General features: G+C 46.3%; 1 protein-coding gene across 1 annotated transcript; it reads right to left on the bottom strand.

Annotated features, from left to right (window-relative positions):
- Positions 1-1,883: 1,883 nt before the first annotated feature.
- LOC127542884 (synaptonemal complex central element protein 1-like) lies at positions 1,884-18,434 on the bottom strand. Its single transcript, XM_051968777.1, has 13 exons — positions 18,320-18,434; positions 16,928-16,987; positions 7,989-8,048; positions 7,524-7,598; positions 5,982-6,029; positions 5,572-5,626; positions 3,844-3,933; positions 3,691-3,736; positions 3,159-3,219; positions 2,920-3,055; positions 2,734-2,823; positions 2,330-2,432; positions 1,884-2,078 (listed from the first exon to the last, which is right to left on the bottom strand). The coding sequence occupies exons 1-13, from the start codon at positions 18,393-18,395 to the stop codon at positions 1,965-1,967; spliced, it is 1,014 nt and encodes a 337-aa protein (XP_051824737.1). The 5' UTR covers positions 18,396-18,434; the 3' UTR covers positions 1,884-1,964.
- Between the last annotated feature and the right edge of the window lie 1,124 nt (positions 18,435-19,558).

Here is a 19,558-nt window from a genome sequence, read left to right as displayed (position 1 = left end):
TGCTTTTGTCATGATGGCATTTCATACTTTCTCTTTTTATTCATCTGTTGTTTGTTTTTCATTTCTGTGATTCTTAACTTTGGCCACTGATTCCTGAAAAAGTTCTGTGTGTGGGTCTTGAAACTTTTTTTTTACACTTACAATGAAATAATTTGGGAAATGTCCTTTTAAAGATTATTAGAACCGATACAACTCTTAAATCATTTTCCTTTGACATACCTTTTGGGTTATCTTTAAGTCTGCTTCAAGCCAATGAGTTGTTGCACTTAAAGTTTTCGGTTTCTTCTCTTCCTTGCCCTGGTTGACATGGTGCCGTTCTGTGACTTGTTACTGTTGACAGAAAGCTTTGCCTACAGTTTGTGACATCCTTTTCTTAGGAAGACCATTTTATATGCCCCTATCACTAGTACTAAGTGGCACTGAGATATTTCCAGGGTTGTGGTATTTTCGAAATTTATTTTTGGCAGGCCACGACTTCCTTATGGGACTGGAGCAGGAGGGGATGTCAACTTGATTCTCTATTGACTGTATCAGTTGGTGTTCATCCTTCATTTTAGAAGAGACCCAATGACATCATGAGGGCCTTAACTCGTGCAGGAATCAGATTTAAGCAAAGCAGAGTTTCGCCAAGTTTCCAGCCTCACTCTCCCTGAAGTCCAGAGACGAGACCTAAGTCTGGACCAGTGGCTGATGGCCTGGGACGCGGCGCACGACTGTGGCATCCTATGGGACTGACCGAGTTCCAAGCACCCCACCCGGCCAGCGTCAGCTGCCTTGGTCACGGGAACAAAGTGTTCTCCCCGCACGTTCTACCAAGGAAAGTCTTCATAGGCTGGGAGTAGGCGGCTCCCTGCACTTGGTGATGGGCGTGAGGCCTGCTTGCCCCCCCCCCCCCCAGTGGTTTCCTGCGGTGTGACCACAGCTCGAGTGACAGCTTCTTAAGAAGGACCACCAATTTCATCATCAGGGCAAATGGCTGGCGGGGTACCCAGGGGGAGAGAGAGGCATGTTTCTTTTTTTCATTTAATTTTTTCCATTCCATTTTCTCTCTCGTGACCTACTCCCCCCAAATGATAAATCAGTATGAAAAACTGAAGCCTTCTCACAAACCTGTAGAACCAAGTACACCGGAGTGCCCCACGAGGCATTTCTAAAAGCGCGCCCACGCTGCTCTATGAGCCTCTGCAGGCATGGGAATGTGTGTACAGCCCCAGGCTCCGTGTCTGCCTGTGTGAGGGTACATCTAGTTCTAGGTACCGGTAGGTGGCTGTGGATCGAGGGATGATGTATGTCTGGATGCCTTCGGCACGTCTGTCCCAGAAGGTCTCCACTTTCATCACTGACCCTCTGGAGTTGCTTTGGACCAGTGGGGCTGGTCAGGGTCCTGGGAAGTTCCTTCCTTTTCTTAGTGAGTTCCAGCATTTCCCTGCTGCCAGCAGCGCCAAATGCAAATGCCCATTTGCTCTCCAGACTCTCTGCGCCTCAGTTCACCTCGCCAGTCCGACATGCGCACTTTGCCCTTCCCCCCACACATGGTCAAGTGCAGCCAGGTTAACTTTATACTCGCACAGACTCTCTCCTCTCCTCTCTCTTGTAAAACCTCTCTTTGATTTGAGGCCCAAGCGCCACTGCCCCGTACTGCGCTGGGACCCCTCCTTGGCTGAAGGCCCTCCTTCACGACAATCACCGCGGGTCGGGTTCATCCCTACCCGTCCATGTCCACCTTGTCTTCTGGTCTGGAGGGCAGTCTTCTTGAGGACAGGAAGGTTTCCCTTTTGCCGTTTATCCCAACACCAGCCCAGGGCCCGGCACCGACTAGATGCTTAGCTGATGGACGGGCCTAAAGCTCTGCCCAAGAACAAACGCACAGCCAGAGCCAGGAGCAGAGAGGGAGGAATTCTTTATTCAGGGAGGCCAAGCTACAAGGCAAAGGGTCTCCAGCGCGGTGCAGACAAAGCTTCGTCTCACTGAGGTGACGGGCGCTCCGATTCCCCGTGAACCTCTCTCTGGGATGAGCCAGCGGGGTGGCCAATGCCAGGCTTGGCTTGCTGATCTTTTGGGGGAATCTCCATGACAGCCTGGGAGGGGGAAGATGGGGGGAGGCAGAAAAGGGTAAAGATGGACCACGAGCCAGCAAACAGGGATACCCCCCCACACACACACACACCTCTCTCTACTTCTGCCTTTCCTTAACCTCCTCACTGCTGGCGTCTCTCTTCCACATCTCCTTTTCCATTTGCTCATGTCTGTCTCCCAAGGGCCCTTGATTCTTTTTCTTTGAACTCTCCCATGGCCAGGGAGATTTTCATGTTTACCCCTCCTCACTCACCTCGGTAACAAGGCTGCTTTCCCCTCCAGCAGCCCCCTTTGGGCTTCTCTCCTGAGACCTTCCCATGCCGCTGTGGCCAATAGCTTCCAGCTGCTTCTTCATCCTGTGCCAGGAGCCACAATTGGAGAGCCCAAGTTAGGGAGGGCTGTGCCAAGGAGAGGGGCACAGAGAAAGGGAAAAACTCAGAGAAGGATCGAAGAGAAGAGAGAAGGGAAGGCGAGCTGGAGAAAGAGAAACGGGAGGGAAAAGTCAGCAAGGCCAAGGGGACAGACACAGAGAGAAACACCCCGCAATGCGCTGGTGCACGTGCGCACACCAACAGCGAGAGACTAATGAGATTCGGGGGAAGAGAGATAGCTAACCAAGTGGTTCCCCACCCCCTCTGGAGGGGCTTTGGGGTTCACCTCTGGTATTTCTGCTGCAGCTGGCGATAATGGAGAGAGGCTGCCTCCAGGAATTCTATAGCTTTCTTGTTTTCTTCTTCAAGCAGTTGCCTAAGAGAGGTTGCCTGGAATGAGCAGCCCTCAAGCTGCCCAGCTTAGCGGCCCCCCACCCCCCTGCGCCCTGCCCCGCACCCAACAGAGACTCACACGGCCGCAGCAGCCTCGGCACTGGGCAGGAAGGCATCCACACCGCTGGCAGCTGGGGCTTCGGCCCCGCCCTCAGGCCCGCTCAACGCGCCCAGCTGGGCCTGGATGCTGCCAGGCTTCTCCTGACTGCGCCTCTCTGGTCACAGGAGTACAAACGACATTAACCGCGCTCTCACCCGGATTTCGCCCTCTCCCCCTCAGGGTCCCTCCTTCCCCCTCCTCCCCACAGGGCCCCTCACCCTCCATCAGCAGCTGCTCCCTGTTGCTGCTGCTCATTTCCTGGGACAGTGTGTCTGCCCTCTGAAAGAAGGAAGAAATGGAGGCCTGCTGTAGCCCGAGATCCCTCCCTCTCCAGTCCTGTCTGTACTCAGGCCTCCCTTGGGGAATTCACCAAATGTCCACAAGAAAAGACACCACACGTTTTGGTTCCTAACCTATTCCTGAGCAGCATCTCTTTTACATCGACAACAGGTGGCCATCTACCTGAATCCACCTGATCCACCGAGATCACAAATGCAGCTTTCTTGAAGCCCTCTAAATACCACAGCTGCCCTCCTCCAGGTTAAACACAACTCCCTGACCCCATATCCTGTCCCGAAATACCCTTTCACTTTACCTCCTCTCCTATGCCCTGTGACCCTTTCACTGCCCCCTTGGAACAGGTGGGTCCCTCTATTCAAGGATTCCCCGTATCCTATACTCCCGTGTATATAACCAGGTTTCTTTGATCCCAACCAGGGGTTTTCCCCTCATGTGGAATTCCCAGAGGACCTTGTGCTTCTCCATCATTCCCTCTAGTGGTTGGCTGGACTCCATCCTAAGACAGAAGACAGCACAGGGCTGGTCAGAGTCGGTGCCATTAGAGGCTCGCCCTCCAGCCCAGAAGCCTTCCAGCACTGACCAAGAGCTGGAACAAGGGCTTACATCTGCTTCCTTTTCTTGAGTCTTTCTTCCTGGATGTTAGAGCTGAGCTGGGTTATCCTCTTCTTGCGTTCCTCAGTCATTGCCAGCTGCCTGGAAAATGGAGGTTGGGGGAAGAGGGAACCTCAGAAGCCAGTAACCCTGACCCCTCTCGGGCAGCCCTTAAGAACCCCTTCTGCTATTGATGTTCTGTGCGGGCAGAGGCCAGTGAGGGGGGGCATTCTGTTTCGCCTGGAAATTGGTGCCCCTTCCCAACCCTCCTGCTGCATGGTGCCTCAAACGACAGAGGAACCACAGTCGGTTGGGCCCTCAGGCTCCAGGATCCTGTGAGCTGGAACAAGAAAGCGCCTGGGGCACTGGATGCTTTTGCATCTGAGTCCCTCAGCATGGAGCCTGCTAATGCCCCGGAAGGCCTTACATGCTGGTGGCCTTACCCTCACCCGCACCACCAAATGAAGGCCAAGGACAGACAATTCTGGGTTAGAAACAAATTTGGGGCCAGACACACGTGTTAAAACCAATTTAATGGTCAAAGGATATGAAGAGACAATTTTCAGATGAAGAAACTGAAACTATTACCACTCATATGAAAGAGTGTTCCAAATCATTATTAATCAGAGAAATGCAAATTAAGACAACTCTGAGATATCACTACACACCTGTCAGATTGGCTAAGATGACAGGAAAAAATAATGATGAATGTTGGAGGGGATGTGGGAAAACAGGGACACTGATACATTGTTGGTGGAGTTGTGAACACATCCAGCCATTCTGGAGAGCAATTTGGAACTATGCTCAAAAAGTTATCAAACTGTGCATACCCTTTAATCCAGCAGTGTTTCTACTGGGCTTATACCCCAAAGAGATACTAAAGAAGAGAAAGGAATCTCTTATGTGCCAAAATGTTTGTGGCCGCCCTGTTTGTAGTGGCCAGAAACTGGAAATTGAATGGATGCCCATCAATTGGAGAATGGCTGGGTAAATTGTGGTATATGAATGTTATGGAATATTATTGTTCTGTAAGAAATGACCAGCAGGATGAATACAGAGAGTCCTGGAGAGACTTACATGAACTGATGCTGAGTGAAATGAGCAGGGCCAGGAGATCATTATACACCTCAACAACGATACTATATGAGGATCAATTCTGATGGACGTGGCTCTCCAATAATGAGAGGATCCAAATCAGTTCCAATTGATCAGTGTTGGACAGAACCTGCTACATTCAGCAAAAGAACACTGGGAAATGAGTGTGGACCACAACATAGCATTTACACTCTTTCTGTTATTGTTTGCTTGCATTTTTGTTTTTCTTCCCAGGTTATGTTTACCTTCTTTCTAAATCCGATTTTTCTCGTGTACCAAGATATATTTAGACAGTTATCTGTCTAACTAGCTATCTAGACAAACTGTCTAAATATGTATACATATGTTGTATTTAACATATACTTTAACATATTTAACATGTATGGGAATACCTGCCATCTAGGAGAGGGGGTGGAGGGAAGGAGGGGAAAAGTTGGAACAGAAGACTTTGCAAGGGTCAATGTTGAAAAATTACCCATGCATATGTCTTGTCAATAAAAAGCTATAATAATAAAAAAAAATTTGAAAGATATGAGTATTTGGGGAAAAAAAAAAACTAATTTAAGGCCAGAGATTAGTTCAGCACTAGAAATGATTTGAGGGCTAAGGTTAGGATTAAGGGGAGTGAGACAAGGAGCCACTGACCTGAGAGCCTCAATTTCTTTCTCCTGGCAGTGCAGGGAAAGGTTCCTCAGAGTTTCTAGAATGAAAGGTCACAGAGCCAGAAATGGACTTAAATGGCACACAAACCATGTTCTCAGGAGCCCTGCCATTTTGGAGCTACTTGACCATCCTGGAGTCCCCCCACTATTAGTCCCTTCCCTCTCAAACCACCCTCATGGTATTTTGATATGTTCAGCAACTTTTGGCCTTTGCTTGAATTGGTTCTCTCTACCCTTAATCTTGATTTACACTTTATATATTTACTGCCTTCCCCACTACAACTGTGAGCTCCTTGAGAGTCAAGATCATCACATTCCTTCTATTTGAATCCACAGTCCCTGGCACAGAAGGTGCTTAATAGCCTTTATTAAGGTTTATTGATTGGTTGATACCTTGCTTCTTGCTCAAGACTTCTTTCACTTGTGCCTCCTCCAAGCTCACTGTAAGGGACAGAAATCAGACAGTCAGCTTGACTTTTCGGTCTTCCTCCAGTCTTTGTCTGCCCGGCCTACAGCAAGCTGGCAGCGTTGCTGGTTTTGCGGCCAAAATAATTCTCCATAAGCACAGGATCTGTCCTCGTCGTCATTCCACGCTGCTCAGTGGAATCCCAGTGGTTTCCAGGGTCATAGGCCTCAGAGGCCCCCTTGTTTGGCACGTAACAAACTGGGGCCCAGGAGGAGAATTTAAATCAAAGACACACCCCTTTTTGGCTTTTAAAGCCTTCTCCATTTGCCCCCAACCTACCTTTCTAACATTTCATGACACACTGAGCTCCTCAATCCACTCAAACTAGCCCCGCTCCGTTTTTCATCCAGGACATATGACTTCATCTCCCTAGCCTTGCAAAGGGTCAAGCCTCAGGACTAAAATATACTCCCTCCTTCTCTGCACCTCACAGAATTCCTCTCTTTCTTCAAGCACCACCATCCGTTTGAAGTCCTTCCTGACCCCCAATCGAGGCCTCCTCAATAACCACCTCCCATTTAATAACCACATACTTATCCACTTTATATTCATTTCAAATTTACTTAGACATGTGCCTACTGCTTTCCCCCATAGAATGTAGGCTCTTTTGGAATAGGGATTATTTCATTCTTCGCATTTATTTGTTTCTTCAGTGCCTGGCCCATCAAAGCTACAGGATGCCCTGGATGCCATGGGAGGCCATGGACTTTTTTTTTTCTTTTTGAGGCAATTGGGGTTAAGTGATTTTGCCCAGGGTCACACAGCTAGGATCTGAGACCATATTTGAACTCGGGTCCTCCTGACTTCAGGGCTGGTGCTCTATCCACTGCGCCACCTAGCTACCCCAAGATCATGGGTTTTTTAAGATAAAGTTTCAGTCTGAGTGAGGCAATACCTTACCAATGAATAAGATAAGGTAAGAAAGGAGGCAGAGAATGGTCTCTTTTACCTAGACAAAAAATTGATTAATATCTCTTCCGTGCAGGTGCTCTGCCTAACCTGGCAACATATGTTGGGTTTATAGGCTAGGACCATGCCTTAAACCCAAATCACTCTGCCTTCCATTGATTGGCCAATAATACAATAGATAACTATTTATGATGTATATGTGTGTGTGTATGTATACATATTTATGTGTGTGTGTGTGTGTGTGTGTGTATATATATATATATATATATATATATATATATATATATATATTAGAACAAAAAATGGTTTCTGCTTCTGTCAAAGTGCATATCATTGTGGCATTGGATAATGTTTGTGTCTTTTCTATCTCACTGCACTATCTAGTACAAGCCTTCCACACAGTATTTGTCCAAAGGAGTTTGTTGAACTAAGCAGGAGTTTGAAGATTTCAAAGATCTCACTGGCTCCCATGAATGCAAGTATCCCATTAGATAAAACTGGATGACTTTGAGATGGAAATGTCTGGGGACAAAAGGGCTGCTTGAAGCTGTAGCACCTACATCCATCCAGTTCTTTCTGCAGGGATTGCCCAGGAGCTTGGATCTCAGAGAGCTCCTCACTTGCAATTTTCTTAGCTGTTAAGGCAAAGAAAAAAGGAGATATTTTCAAATAGCTTTTCCCATCTTCTTTCCCTTCCCCACTTATTTTACAGTGGAGGAACCTCAAAAGCAGAATTCTGTGGGAATTAGCCACAGTCATACAGAGAAATAAAATTTAGGACACAGGGCAGTGTCAGTTCCTGGGCTAGAAATTCTACTCTGGTGCTCTTTACACCTTCTTCAGGGTCCAACTTTACTAACACCTCATCTTACAATCCTTCCTTGACTAACCCTACTTGCTGAGCCCTTAGCCATTCTGAAGTGTGATTCAGAAAAATGAATATCAAGTAGGTACAAAAAAGCACCAAGGCTAGTGAGATAATTCTCTACACCTAGCTTTGGGGGCTTCTCAAAGCATTGGCTCACCTTGCAGCAGTTCAGTAATTCTGCTGATCATGTTTTCAATCCTAGGCTCCAGGTTTCCTTCTGTGGACAGGTAAAAGAATCCAAGGTTAGTTAATATAAGATACAATTTTTTGGTCCCTATATATTTCACCCAGTTCTTAAATGTTCTACACATTTTAGTTTTTATATATTTTATATGTTTTACTATATTGTTAGTTCTAGTACATGATAATTTTATATGTATTACCTATAGATTTTTTAGTTCATATATATTTTCTTATAGTTTTCTTATAGAACTATATAGTATATAGTTCTTATAGTTATGTAAGTAAAAACTTACATAAAGTTTTTATAAGTACATACACATTTCAATTTTTTAGGCTATATAAAGTACATTCATTTTCCCCATGTAAGTCATGTTGGGAGAACATATGGAACAAAAAGGAAAAACCATGAGAAAATGGAAAAGAAAAAAGTGAAAATTGCATGCTTTGATTTGTATTCAGTCTCCAAAGTTCCCTCTCTAGATGCAGATGGCATCACTGTATTGCTGAGAAGAGTCCATCATAGATGATCATCATGCAGTCTCGTTGCTGCTGAATACTGTTTTCTCCTGCATCCATTGATGGAAATTTTTAGGGATTTTCTGAAATCTACCTATTCATCATTTCTTATAGAACAAGAAATATTCCATCACCTTATGGAAACAATTTAAAGCAAGAATTAAAAATCTGATCAAGCTTTTAAAAATCTTTGACAGTCTGAGCACAGATTATCTTTATCAGCTCTTTAACAGATCTCAGTCCTCTACAATTTGGTAACTAGTCTCTGAATTACCATGCCCTAAAAATGCTGATGAGTCTTTCTGAGATCAGTTCCTGGGCATGAAACCCATGATCCATTACCAGGCCCAACTTCAAAAGTCTGCCTAGGTTAGTAGAGCTTACCTACCTCCATGGACTTTTGTGTTTCACTGGCAAGCCCTCTGAGAGCCTGGGTTCCCTTCCACAGCAAAATCAATCAGTCAAGCCATCATCATACAATGACATTTGCCAGGCACTCTGCCAGGCACTAGGAACATAAAGAAAAAAGCCCTCAAGAAGCTTACATTGTATCAGGCAGATGCTCTATATAAATACAAGCTAACCTTTTCCAGGTGAGGGGGGTGCGGGAAGCAAGTTTTCACAGAGGAGGTGGCAGCTGAGCTGAGCTTCCAAAGAAAACAAGAGATTTTATGAAGCGGTAGTAAGAAGGAAATGAGTTCCAGACACGTAGGCAAGAGCTAAGAGAATTAGAAAGGTGGCCAATTTGCAGACCGATGCAGTTTGTGGAAGGGAATAATGTGTGCCAAGTCTGGAAAAATAAGCAAAGCAAGTAGAAGGTTTGGTGTTTCCAGGATAACATGGCAGGGACAGAAAGACCTCAGAAGAAAGAATTTAACTTTAACCTTAAAGCTCGCTCAGGATACTTTTTAACTTGTTTGATGTCCAGGAAAACATGAGCTTACAAATGGCAGAGTGTTGGTAAGTGGCAAGCACCCTGACGAGAGCCAAAGAAAAGCTTTATTAAAGAAGCCAATTACGGCTGTGTTCAAATAAGTGATGCAGAAGGGGCAGCATGCAATGGGGTGTGGCCTGAAGAACAGGGGCAGGGAGGGAGTCAGGCTCAAAGATATTTGGTTTTGTTATCAAGGCTTGGTAAATCTAGCTGTTCACAGATGAGATCCAGCAGTCAGCCAATCAGACAGTACTTCTTTAAATGCATGGTAGGTGATAAGGCCAAATTCATGTAGGCAGCAAGTAGAAAGGGGGAGGAAGTGAACTTGCCACCTGGGATTCCTGAGCCAGAACTTCCCCTTCTTACTGACTGCAATGGCTCATTCTAGTTAGTGGAATAGTGCCTTTCCCAGAAGACTTTTCCAGAAAAGAATAGTAACTCTTCAGAGATGTCACTATCTATATTTTTGCTCAGGTGTGTGCAGAACTGGATGGATGACTGCTATAATCTGCCTTCCAACCCTGGGGTTTGGTGAAGGTCTAGTCCAATAACTCCATTGTTACAGAGAACATTATCCTCTAATTTAATTATATTCGATGCCCTTGCTCACATCAGCTGTTCCTTTTGTAAAGTTTATAATTTCATTTTTAAGGGTTTTTTTAAACTTTCATTTTAAAATTCTGAGAACCACATTCCCTCCTTCCCTCCCTTCTTAAAAAGTTAAACAACACAATACTCATTATACACGTGGAGTTTCGGGGGTCACGGGCAGAGGAGGGATGGCCATTTCCAAATTAGCTATGTTCCCTTCCCCCCACCCCAACAAAAGCAAAATAAAAAAGGCAGGGGAGGGGAATATGCTTCCATCACATTAATATGCGATGAATTGTTCAGCCTTTCCCTAAAGGTGGACTGGATGTTTTTGGCCACCCCAGAGAGTCTGCAAAAATACCCTTTTCATTTCTCTTTGGGTTCTTTGGGATACAGATCCAATAAGGAGTACTGATGGAACAAAGGGTATGAACAGTCTTATAGCCCTGTGGGCATAGTTCTAAATAGCTCTGCAGAAGAAATCACAACTCCATCAACTGGCTAACCTATTTTTATTCATCCTCTCCAGCAATTATATTCCTTCTCTGTCAGATTAGCCAATCCAATAGATGTGAGGCGGTATCTCAGGGTTGTTTTAATTTGCATTTCTTTATTTCCCAGAGCATTTTCATATGACTATTGATAACTGATCTCTTCTTTGGAAAACTTCTTGTCCATCTGCCATTTCTAATCCATCCTACACAATGTTGTCCACACTGTGTGGTGCAGATTTTCCTAACTTAATCCTTTAATTGGACACTCTCCAACACAAGCAATTTAAGTGACTCTCCTTTTTCTCCCTTTTTTTTTTAAACCTTTATGAACCTCTGTTTAGTGGTTAAAAAGTCTGTCCCCAATCTTTGCCCCTTAACTTGGAGACAATGTGAACTTGAGAATTCTTTTGCTATATCCTATATATTGATACTGACCTGAGAACTGTAGCATTGTTGGGGTGTCTTTGGTTTCAACATTTAGTGGGCCAGACAGGGACCCCAAATTTTTGTCTTTCTTGTTGAGGTAAACCTCTTTTCCTACCCCCTTTCAGAACTGAGATATCCCCAAGAATCCAGGAAGGCTTCTTGGGATTGTCAAGTGAGACTTTATGCTCCATACTTTCCTTGACTGGGGACTTCTTGCAGTTCTTGACACAGCTCCCTCCTTGACCAGGGAACATTTATTTGCCACACCTTTTCATCCTCCCTGGGACCCTGGAGGAGGTGAGATACTGCAGGAATAGAAATTTTAAGGCAAAGAAATTTGTGGCAAAGTTGGGACAGCCTATCTCTATCCCTATTCCCAAGGATTCCCCCTGAGGCTTCTCTTAAAAAATAAAAAATAAAAACAGATAAATTTGGCCTAAAAGTCAAAAATCTTATTTTCTTTTTGTAATACTCATGTCAATATGTCTGGGTAGATCAGGAAAAGTGACCCATTAATGGGTCTCTTAATTATATAATGGTTAACTCTTAACTCTTAACTATATAACTTAGCTATCCGGCAGCTCAATTTGTTTTGTTGCAAAGAAAGCAAGTAGACTGAAGCTCCTTATATCCAACCTTTTGTGGCTTTGTCCCAAGATCCTCAAATAAGACAGAACTGCAGGATGTTGCTGGTAAAATTTAAAGAAGGGAACTGAAAGCAGAGACTGCCCTCCTGGATGCCCCCCCTCTTATCCATCCCTTTGGGGAGAGAAGATCAATACCCCCCCCTTGTCCACTTATGCAGTCCTAATCAGGAGTCCTGAGAATGTCTTGTGGGACCATGCCCTTATTGAGATCTGCTCTATGTTTGGTGGTATTGAAAGGGAAATTGTTCTCTTTACTGAAATTGTGTTCTCTTTTGATCTGTGATCCCTTTTGGAGTCTCCTCCCAGATAAGTTATCTTCCGAGGATGCCAGACTCTTTGATTCAATTAGAAATATTGGTCAAAAGGCCCTCCTTTGAAGTGTTGTTAATTCCAAATGGGAGATCTGGACTGGATACTGCTAAGCATCTAGGCCTTGGAACTTTGGTTTTCTGAAATCTGAAGCCTCAAGACCCCTTTTAAAGGGCAATTTCCATAATAGGACTTTGCAAAAGGTCTAAAGCAGCTGCTAGGACCATGCCTTCTGAGAAGGCATTCTCTTCTCAGTTTCAGCCTCTATTTCTCTAATAGGACTTTGTCCCTAAAGAAGTCAGTCTCTTAGCAAAACTGGCTTTCTATCCAACAACAAATTTTCATTTTTGCCAATAAAATTTCGGGTTGATGAATTCTTTCATAAAGAACCTGTGCCGACCATAAGGAGATTTTAAAAACTATGCCTGCCACTAACCTCATCAGTATTTCTTCAACTCAGTCTTCTTCCTACAGTTTCCACATCTGTTGAGCCAGATTCCACAAACTCTCAGCCCCTGCTCCTCATTCCTTCCATATCGGGAGTGAGTGAGACCTTTTTTTCACCTCTTTGGGACTGTGATTCAGCCACCTCTCCTCAACTCTGCCCATTGAGAGAGGCATCAGACTCAGGGGGAAGGATTCGGGGCACATGTCCCTTTTTCCACATCAGGCTTTTCTCAGATTGAGGAAAAACTTGGCCATTATTCTGAGGACCCACTATATACACTGAGGACTTTAAAGCTGCTTCCCTCCAATTCTATCTTCGGAGGGCCTGGTTCTCCTCCTGTGGTAGATATGCCCAGGGGCTATTGTCCTTCCAGTTACAGTACTCCATGATGGGGGGAGGGGAGGAAGTCAAACTCTCACCAATCTTGACAAGCAGTCCTATCCCCCAGGCACTTAAGTAAAGACTTAAGAGACCCAGGGCTTCTCATTAGCAGCCTCATCCAACCCTGATCTGCAGCCAACCAGGAGGCTTTTCTGGCTGCTGCCATGATGCTCTGGGACTATAAAGCTTCTTCTCAGAGCAAGTTGACTCAGTGTCCTCAGGGTGGGCCCCTGCTGAGAGCAGTGGCCAACTCAGTCCTTTCAAGATGCACCCTAGGATGTCTTACCTCCCCACTAGGTTCAGAGCATCCTCGAAGCCAAAGATCATCAGTGGCTTGCTAGTGGGAAGTTTCCCAGGTCTCAGGCTCTCTATCTGACTCTGAGAGTGTTACACTCTCAACTACACCACTCACGCATTTGGTGGGCTCACCTCATTCACTACTGCGAGGAAGCTTTGGCTTCCTTCTACTCAAGTCAGCCTGACTGGAGGGACATGACTTTGGACAACGAGCAGGAGAATGGTCTCCTACTGGGCCCACTGGTTTCTGAATAAAAAGCAAGTTGCTCTACTGGGAGCCTCCATAGCATCCTCCAGTCCAAGTGGGACCTTGGCTCAGAGGGCCAAACTTGTTGTCCTCAGCAGAGCTTTAGGGGTAGGGAAAGAATAAAGTGTGAACTTTCAGTGGCACACACACACACACACACACACACACCCCACAGATACACATGACACATATAAGCATACACACATCACACAACATACCACACAAGACACACACACACACACAGAGTTTGGCCAGCCTAGCTCTTTAAATGGCCAGGCTTCACATCTCAAATAACCCAAACTATGTTGGAAGCACTTCAGATTACTTATCATTTCCACTCTGTTTGGCATTCTCGATCTTGTGGAAAAGTGGAGAAAATGAACCACACCTTCAAGCAAGAACTTATTAAACTGGGCCTGGTGATTGGGTAAAGAACCTCCCTTTGGGCCCCCTCAGAGTCCACCTTGTACCTTGAGAGAACATTAAACCTGGCTTGCCCTTCTGAACAACTTCTGACAGTAGTATCTGCATCACACGTTTGGTGAAGTCCGAATAGGCCGATGAACATCTCCGCAAATCCATAGATGTTCACCCCCAGACTGTTACCGCAGGAAATGCAGAAGACATGGTGTACCAGAACTCTTGGAAGGCTTGAGATACTGACCTCCTGGGCACAAAGTGGAAAGGATCATATAGAGTCATTCTGATGACTCCAACTTCAGTAAAATGGGAAAGTCCAGAGTACAATGTGCTATTCCAGTTACCTCTTCCCCTTCAGACCTAATCAGCCATTCCTGGGAATCCACAGAAGACCTGAAACTGCTGTTCCATGGGAAGCCCCAGAAAATCCTGGAAACATGTGGGATGAAGAAAGGCAAACTTGTCTGCATCCTCCTTTCTTTACCTTAGCCTCCCTTGCGGCTCCTCTCCTCTTTTTCCAGCCGACTTGTTTTCTCCCACACAACCAGACCCATTTTTACAGCAACCCATGCCAGGAAGGGCTGTCCTCTGCCTAGGCCCTACTCCTAGGATGAGTTCTGCAGCTCCCTTGCTCCTACTCTGTGGGGCCCTGCCAGTAGGGAGCATACCTCCTCAGTCAGACTGGGAAACCCTGTGGGCAGAGGGGGTTCTGGGATTGCTGGTGTGCCCCAGCATGCTCCAAATGGCCCATGTCTGCAACCATAGATGCTATTGGCAAAGGCCCCCTTCCCAAAAGTCACCATCTCCACCTTGGATGCCACCCCATTTGTTCTGGCCACCAACATTCTCCCCTCTCCGTCGCCCAACCCAGGGAGTAATGTTAACCTGACTTTCCTTGGTTTGCTTGCTGGGAAAGACTTCTCACCCAGGGCCTTACCACCTGAGTCACAGGCATAGAAACTGTCACGGCAACCCCATGTGGTTTTGTTTACACCCCAGATGATGGGACATCGATGGGTATCACAAACATTGTTGAAGCAAGTGTTACCCTTCTTACAACCTGTCTCAATTTCAGAGTGCTCACTATGGCTAATTTTGAAACAATTATGGGATATCCATTCCAAACTCACCCATAATGCTTCTCTACCACCTCCCATGAGGCTTCTTCATAACACCCTGAGAAATGATATTCATATTACTGCCATGTCAGATAATTATAACAATCTTCGGGGACAACTAACCAGAAAGCAACCTGACCTCCAGCACCAGCTACACATCTGAGGTAAAATGAATATTCCTGTCCAGTTTGATGATCCTGAGGGGCCTATTAAGAGGAATAAAAGCCCTCTAAACTGGAATTTTCCTCAGCTAGTCATCCTTGCTATGCAATGCTTAACCCCTTTTAAACTCTATGGTACATGCTCCCTTGGCCACCTGAGCACTCCTTCCACTGCCACTGTTCCATCCATTAACCCTTTGAGGAGACAAAAGCAGGAATTGGGGAGAATTTTCTTTGAAATTGAAGGAAAGCTGTGGCAATGCTTGTTCTCTGAGTTGGATAAGTTGGAACACCTTAGAATATTCTCTCAAACCTAATCACCACAATCAGCCAACAGGTTGGTGAAACTGCACCCTCTCTCCAAGAGCTGCAGAAATCCTGTGACTCTCTGGCCAACATGATTTTACACAACTGATCGACACTGGACTACCTACTCACTTCATGACTGTTCCTCCTTAGTTTCAGAAACTCCACCTCTACCATGTCACCTGCCTGCATGCACTTTTATCACCTCATGACTGTTCTTGTTAGTTTCACAAACTACATCAATAAGGTGACTGTGCCAGGATCCTGTTTTTTAGCTGATTCTGAGGCTTAGCACCAATATTCCCCATGACACTGCCAGCTTCTTCAAGTTTTGCACCTCCCCTCCTCAGTCTGGACCTCACTAGGCAAAGCCAGCTCTAAACCCCCTACCAGCCTGAAGCAGCTCCAGAAGATTAGACCTTTGTTCCTTTATCCCAGATGAATTTGGGTCTCAACAGCTTGGAGTGGGGAGAAAGTAGGAGGGGAGGGGGAAAGTAACATGGTATAGCTCCTAAAAAGGATGTAATGCTACTAAGGTTACCTGGCCTTAAGAATAGTCTAGGAAGAAAGGACATATACCTTCTCCTAAGCTATGCTGTCCCAATTTATCTGATGGCAAATCAAAACAACAAATACTGACAACACAAATATTACTGGTTGTCAGGTAACACCTTATTGGTGTAGTTTGTGAAACTAACAAGAACAGTCATGAGGTGATAAAAGTGCATGCAGGCAGGTGACATGGTAGAGGTGGAGTTTCTGAAACTAAGGAGGAACAGTTATGAGGTTGTGCAAGTAAATGCAGGCAGAGGACAAAAGTGGATGCCCACCACTTGGCCTAAAAACACCCATTTGGAAGTCTCCACCCACAACCTGAGCTCTGCCCAGGGAATCCCAGATTCTGTCTTTGCAGGAGGACAAAGTCAGAATCAGGAAATCTTTCCACTCAAAACTTTAACATTAGCAGAATTAGCAGGTTAGTCCTCTCACTTTTCCCTATAAAGTTATTTTGTGGTTCCTGGTTTTTTGCCAACTTTTTTTGGAACTTAGTTCACTCTGGGTAGTGAATACAAAGCTTTGCCCCATAACTTGGAGACAATTAGTGCTTGAGAATTTTTTTTGCCATACCCATGACACTCACCTGGGGACTGTAGCACTGTTGGGATTTCTGTGACCTAAACACTGCTACATATATGTAATCCTTTAATCACTGTCCTTTTTCTCTAGGCTTTTTGTTGTTGCTTTTTCTGGAGAGGCAACTGGGGTTAAATGCCTTGTCCAACATTACATGGCTAGGAAGTGCAAAGTCTCTGAGGTTGCATTTGAACTCAACTCCTTCGGTCTTCAAATGGACACAGTGAGTTTGAGGTGGGTGGCAGTAAGGGAAAAGCCTTGAAGCATGGGATGGTGTGGACAGAATTGCAGGCCCAGGATCAGGAAACTCTCTTACCTCTGTGTCTCTGGGTCCTCCAGGGTAAAAATCCTACCTCCCACAGCTGTTAGGTGAACCAAACGGGTAAAGCACTTAGTAAGTGACTGCTGTCTTCTCTTCACCCCCTCTGTTCCCGAGGTTATATAGCTAGCAGCAGTGTTTTTAATCAAGCTTCTAAGACATTACCTTGCTTCAGCTTTTTCACTGTCAACAGCAATTCTTCTTTCTTGGGATTATCGGTCTGTTCTGTTAAGGAAAGAGAAAAGCAGGTAAAATGAGTGTATGTGGTCATTTTTGAGAAACATTTCCCTGCAGGGCTTTTAGGTAGAGGACTGGCCTGATAGTGTTTCCTTAGAAACAGGAGGTGGGTTAAAACAGTACTTCAGAGAGCTCTCCCCCACCCCCACCCCCTTCGAACATGGGGAAGGTCAGAGAAGCTAGTTCCAAGGGAGGCACAGTTGGGGGGATGCAGCTTTGGAGATGCATTGAGGGGGTCGTGGTGTCCGTGCAGAACGCAAGATTTTGCCTACGGAGGCGCGCGCTGTCCGGGGTGGGCGGGCCGCGCGCTGTCCGGGGTTAGGGCGGGCCGCGCGCTGTCCGGGGTTAGGGCGGGCCGCGCGCTGTCCGGGGTTAGGGCGGGCCGCGCGCTGTCCGGGGTTAGGGCGGGCCGCGCGCTGTCCGGGGTTAGGGCGGGCCGCGCGCTGTCCGGGGTTAGGGCGGGCCGCGCGCTGTCCGGGGTTAGGGCGGGCCGCGCCCTGTCCGGGGTTAGGGCGGGCCGCGCCCTGTCCGGGGTTAGGGCGGGCCGGGCCCTGTCCGGGGTTAGGGCGGGCCGCGCGCTGTCCGGGGTTAGGGCGGGCCGCGCGCTGTCCGGGGTTAGGGCGGGCCGCGCCCTGTCCGGGGTTAGGGCGGGCCGGGCCCTGTCCGGGGTTAGGGCGGGCCGCGCGCTGTCCGGGGTTAGGGCGGGCCGGGCCCTGTCCGGGGTTAGGGCGGGCCGCGCGCTGTCCGGGGTTAGGGCGGGCCGCGCGCTGTCCGGGGTTAGGGCGGGCCGCGCGCTGTCCGGGGTTAGGGCGGGCCGCGCGCTGTCCGGGGTTAGGGCGGGCCGCCGGTTTTATTTTGGGTATGTCTCCATGTCAGGCAAGTTCTTCTAAATTTCTGAATGTGTTAAATTAAAAGGGGGGAAATCAAGTTAACGTGGGATTTCTAGGGGCTTGGCGCGCTTTGCAAGGACAGGTTGAAATGGCCGTTGGGAGGGCAGCGGCTGCACGTGACCAACAGGTAGGCCTTTGGCTCCTCATTTAACAAGAGGGGTAAAGGAAAAGGTTACTGGGGGGCCGTTTGAAAACCCGGGAATCTCCAGTGCATTTCAAGGCAAAGTCGGGGTTTCTGGGACCTTATTTCAGTCAGGGCTGCGGCTCTGTCCGCATTTTTGGGAGGGAAAATGGTGGATGTGGGAAAATGGCGGACGGATGGGTGAGTTAGTTGGTTTAAAAGCTTGATAAATATGGAATCTGAGTGCAAAGTGAAAGCGTTCCTCGGAAATAAAAAGAACAGGGGATGGGAGGGGAGAGAAAGACTCACCCTCACTAAAACCAGCGCCTTCGCCTTCGCCTTCACCTTCACCTTTTCCAACACTCGAGGATGACGAAGACTCCATGGCTATCGCCTCAACCCCGAAGGTACAAGCACACGCGCATGCGTAGAGTTGCCCGCCCAAGCGCGCTCTTTCCGTTTCCGCCTGTCTCTTCCTTCTCCTGCCACAACACCAAAGCAGCCTCGTTCCACAGTTCTCTTTCCTGTGTCTCACTCGGAAAGTTTAATTGCTTGAATCTGGCTCTCTGAGGCTAGAAGTCAGCCAACCCAAAAGTTTAGATCCCAGCCAGCGCTCAGTTTGATTGAAGTTTTATGCTTGGCTGCTAAAATCCACCCCAAACCAGCAAAGGCTTGGCTGCATTCTCCCAGAAACCCCGAATGGATAACACCTTTTCCCAGCTTTCTTGTTTTCCCAGGCGACTTGACAAAAGTATGTCAGGTTTTGAAGTTTATTTTCTACTGACCTTTATCAATGTCCTCTCTACCTCTTTGTGACGCTAATCTTTATTCCTCTTTCTCTCAGTTTCCATGCTTCCCTTCCTCCATCTTCCCTGTCTCCTTCCTCCCATTCTTTCTCTTCTCCAGCTCTCTCATGATTTATGTTTCCTTCTTCCTGCAAATACATCTCCCGCAATGCCCTTCTCCATCCTTTATCCCTCCTGACACCAGCCATTGTGTCTGAGTTTTTATGTCTATATCCTCAGTACAGCAGATTTATTTGTACAACAACCACATAACTGACTGAGGCTTTCCTTTCACCATGAAATTTAGCTGAGACTTATTATAATAATTTAAACTGGATGATCCCCAGATTAGAGGTAAAAGAATTTCTAATTAAAAAAAAGAAGAAAATGAATGCACTGGCTTAATACTTCCTAGCTGTGTGATCCTGGACAAGTCACTTCAGCCCAAATACCTCAGTAAACAACAACAACAAAAATAGAAAAGAAAATGAATCAACTGGGCCAGATCATCTCTAAGATGTCTTTCAGCTCTAAATCTTTGATCCATTATTTTTAGGAATATCAATACTGCATGTGATCAATTAATTATGATTAATTTATTTTTAAAGGAATATAAATATTATCCGACTTTAAAAAAAAAAAGAATTTCTAGTTCAGCCTTATGAAGAGTATTTTACTAATAGTAAATCCTAGATCAATTCTCCACATTAAGCACTTGTTGGTCAGTGTAAAATTTGATATAATTTCTCTCCTTCTTTGTGAA

Source organism: Antechinus flavipes, chromosome X (assembly GCF_016432865.1).
Source record: "Antechinus flavipes isolate AdamAnt ecotype Samford, QLD, Australia chromosome X, AdamAnt_v2, whole genome shotgun sequence".
In the NCBI taxonomy this organism is placed as follows: domain Eukaryota; kingdom Metazoa; phylum Chordata; class Mammalia; order Dasyuromorphia; family Dasyuridae; genus Antechinus; species Antechinus flavipes.
Note: the sequence above shows the minus strand (reverse complement) of the source record. Positions and strands in the feature narration are given on the sequence as shown.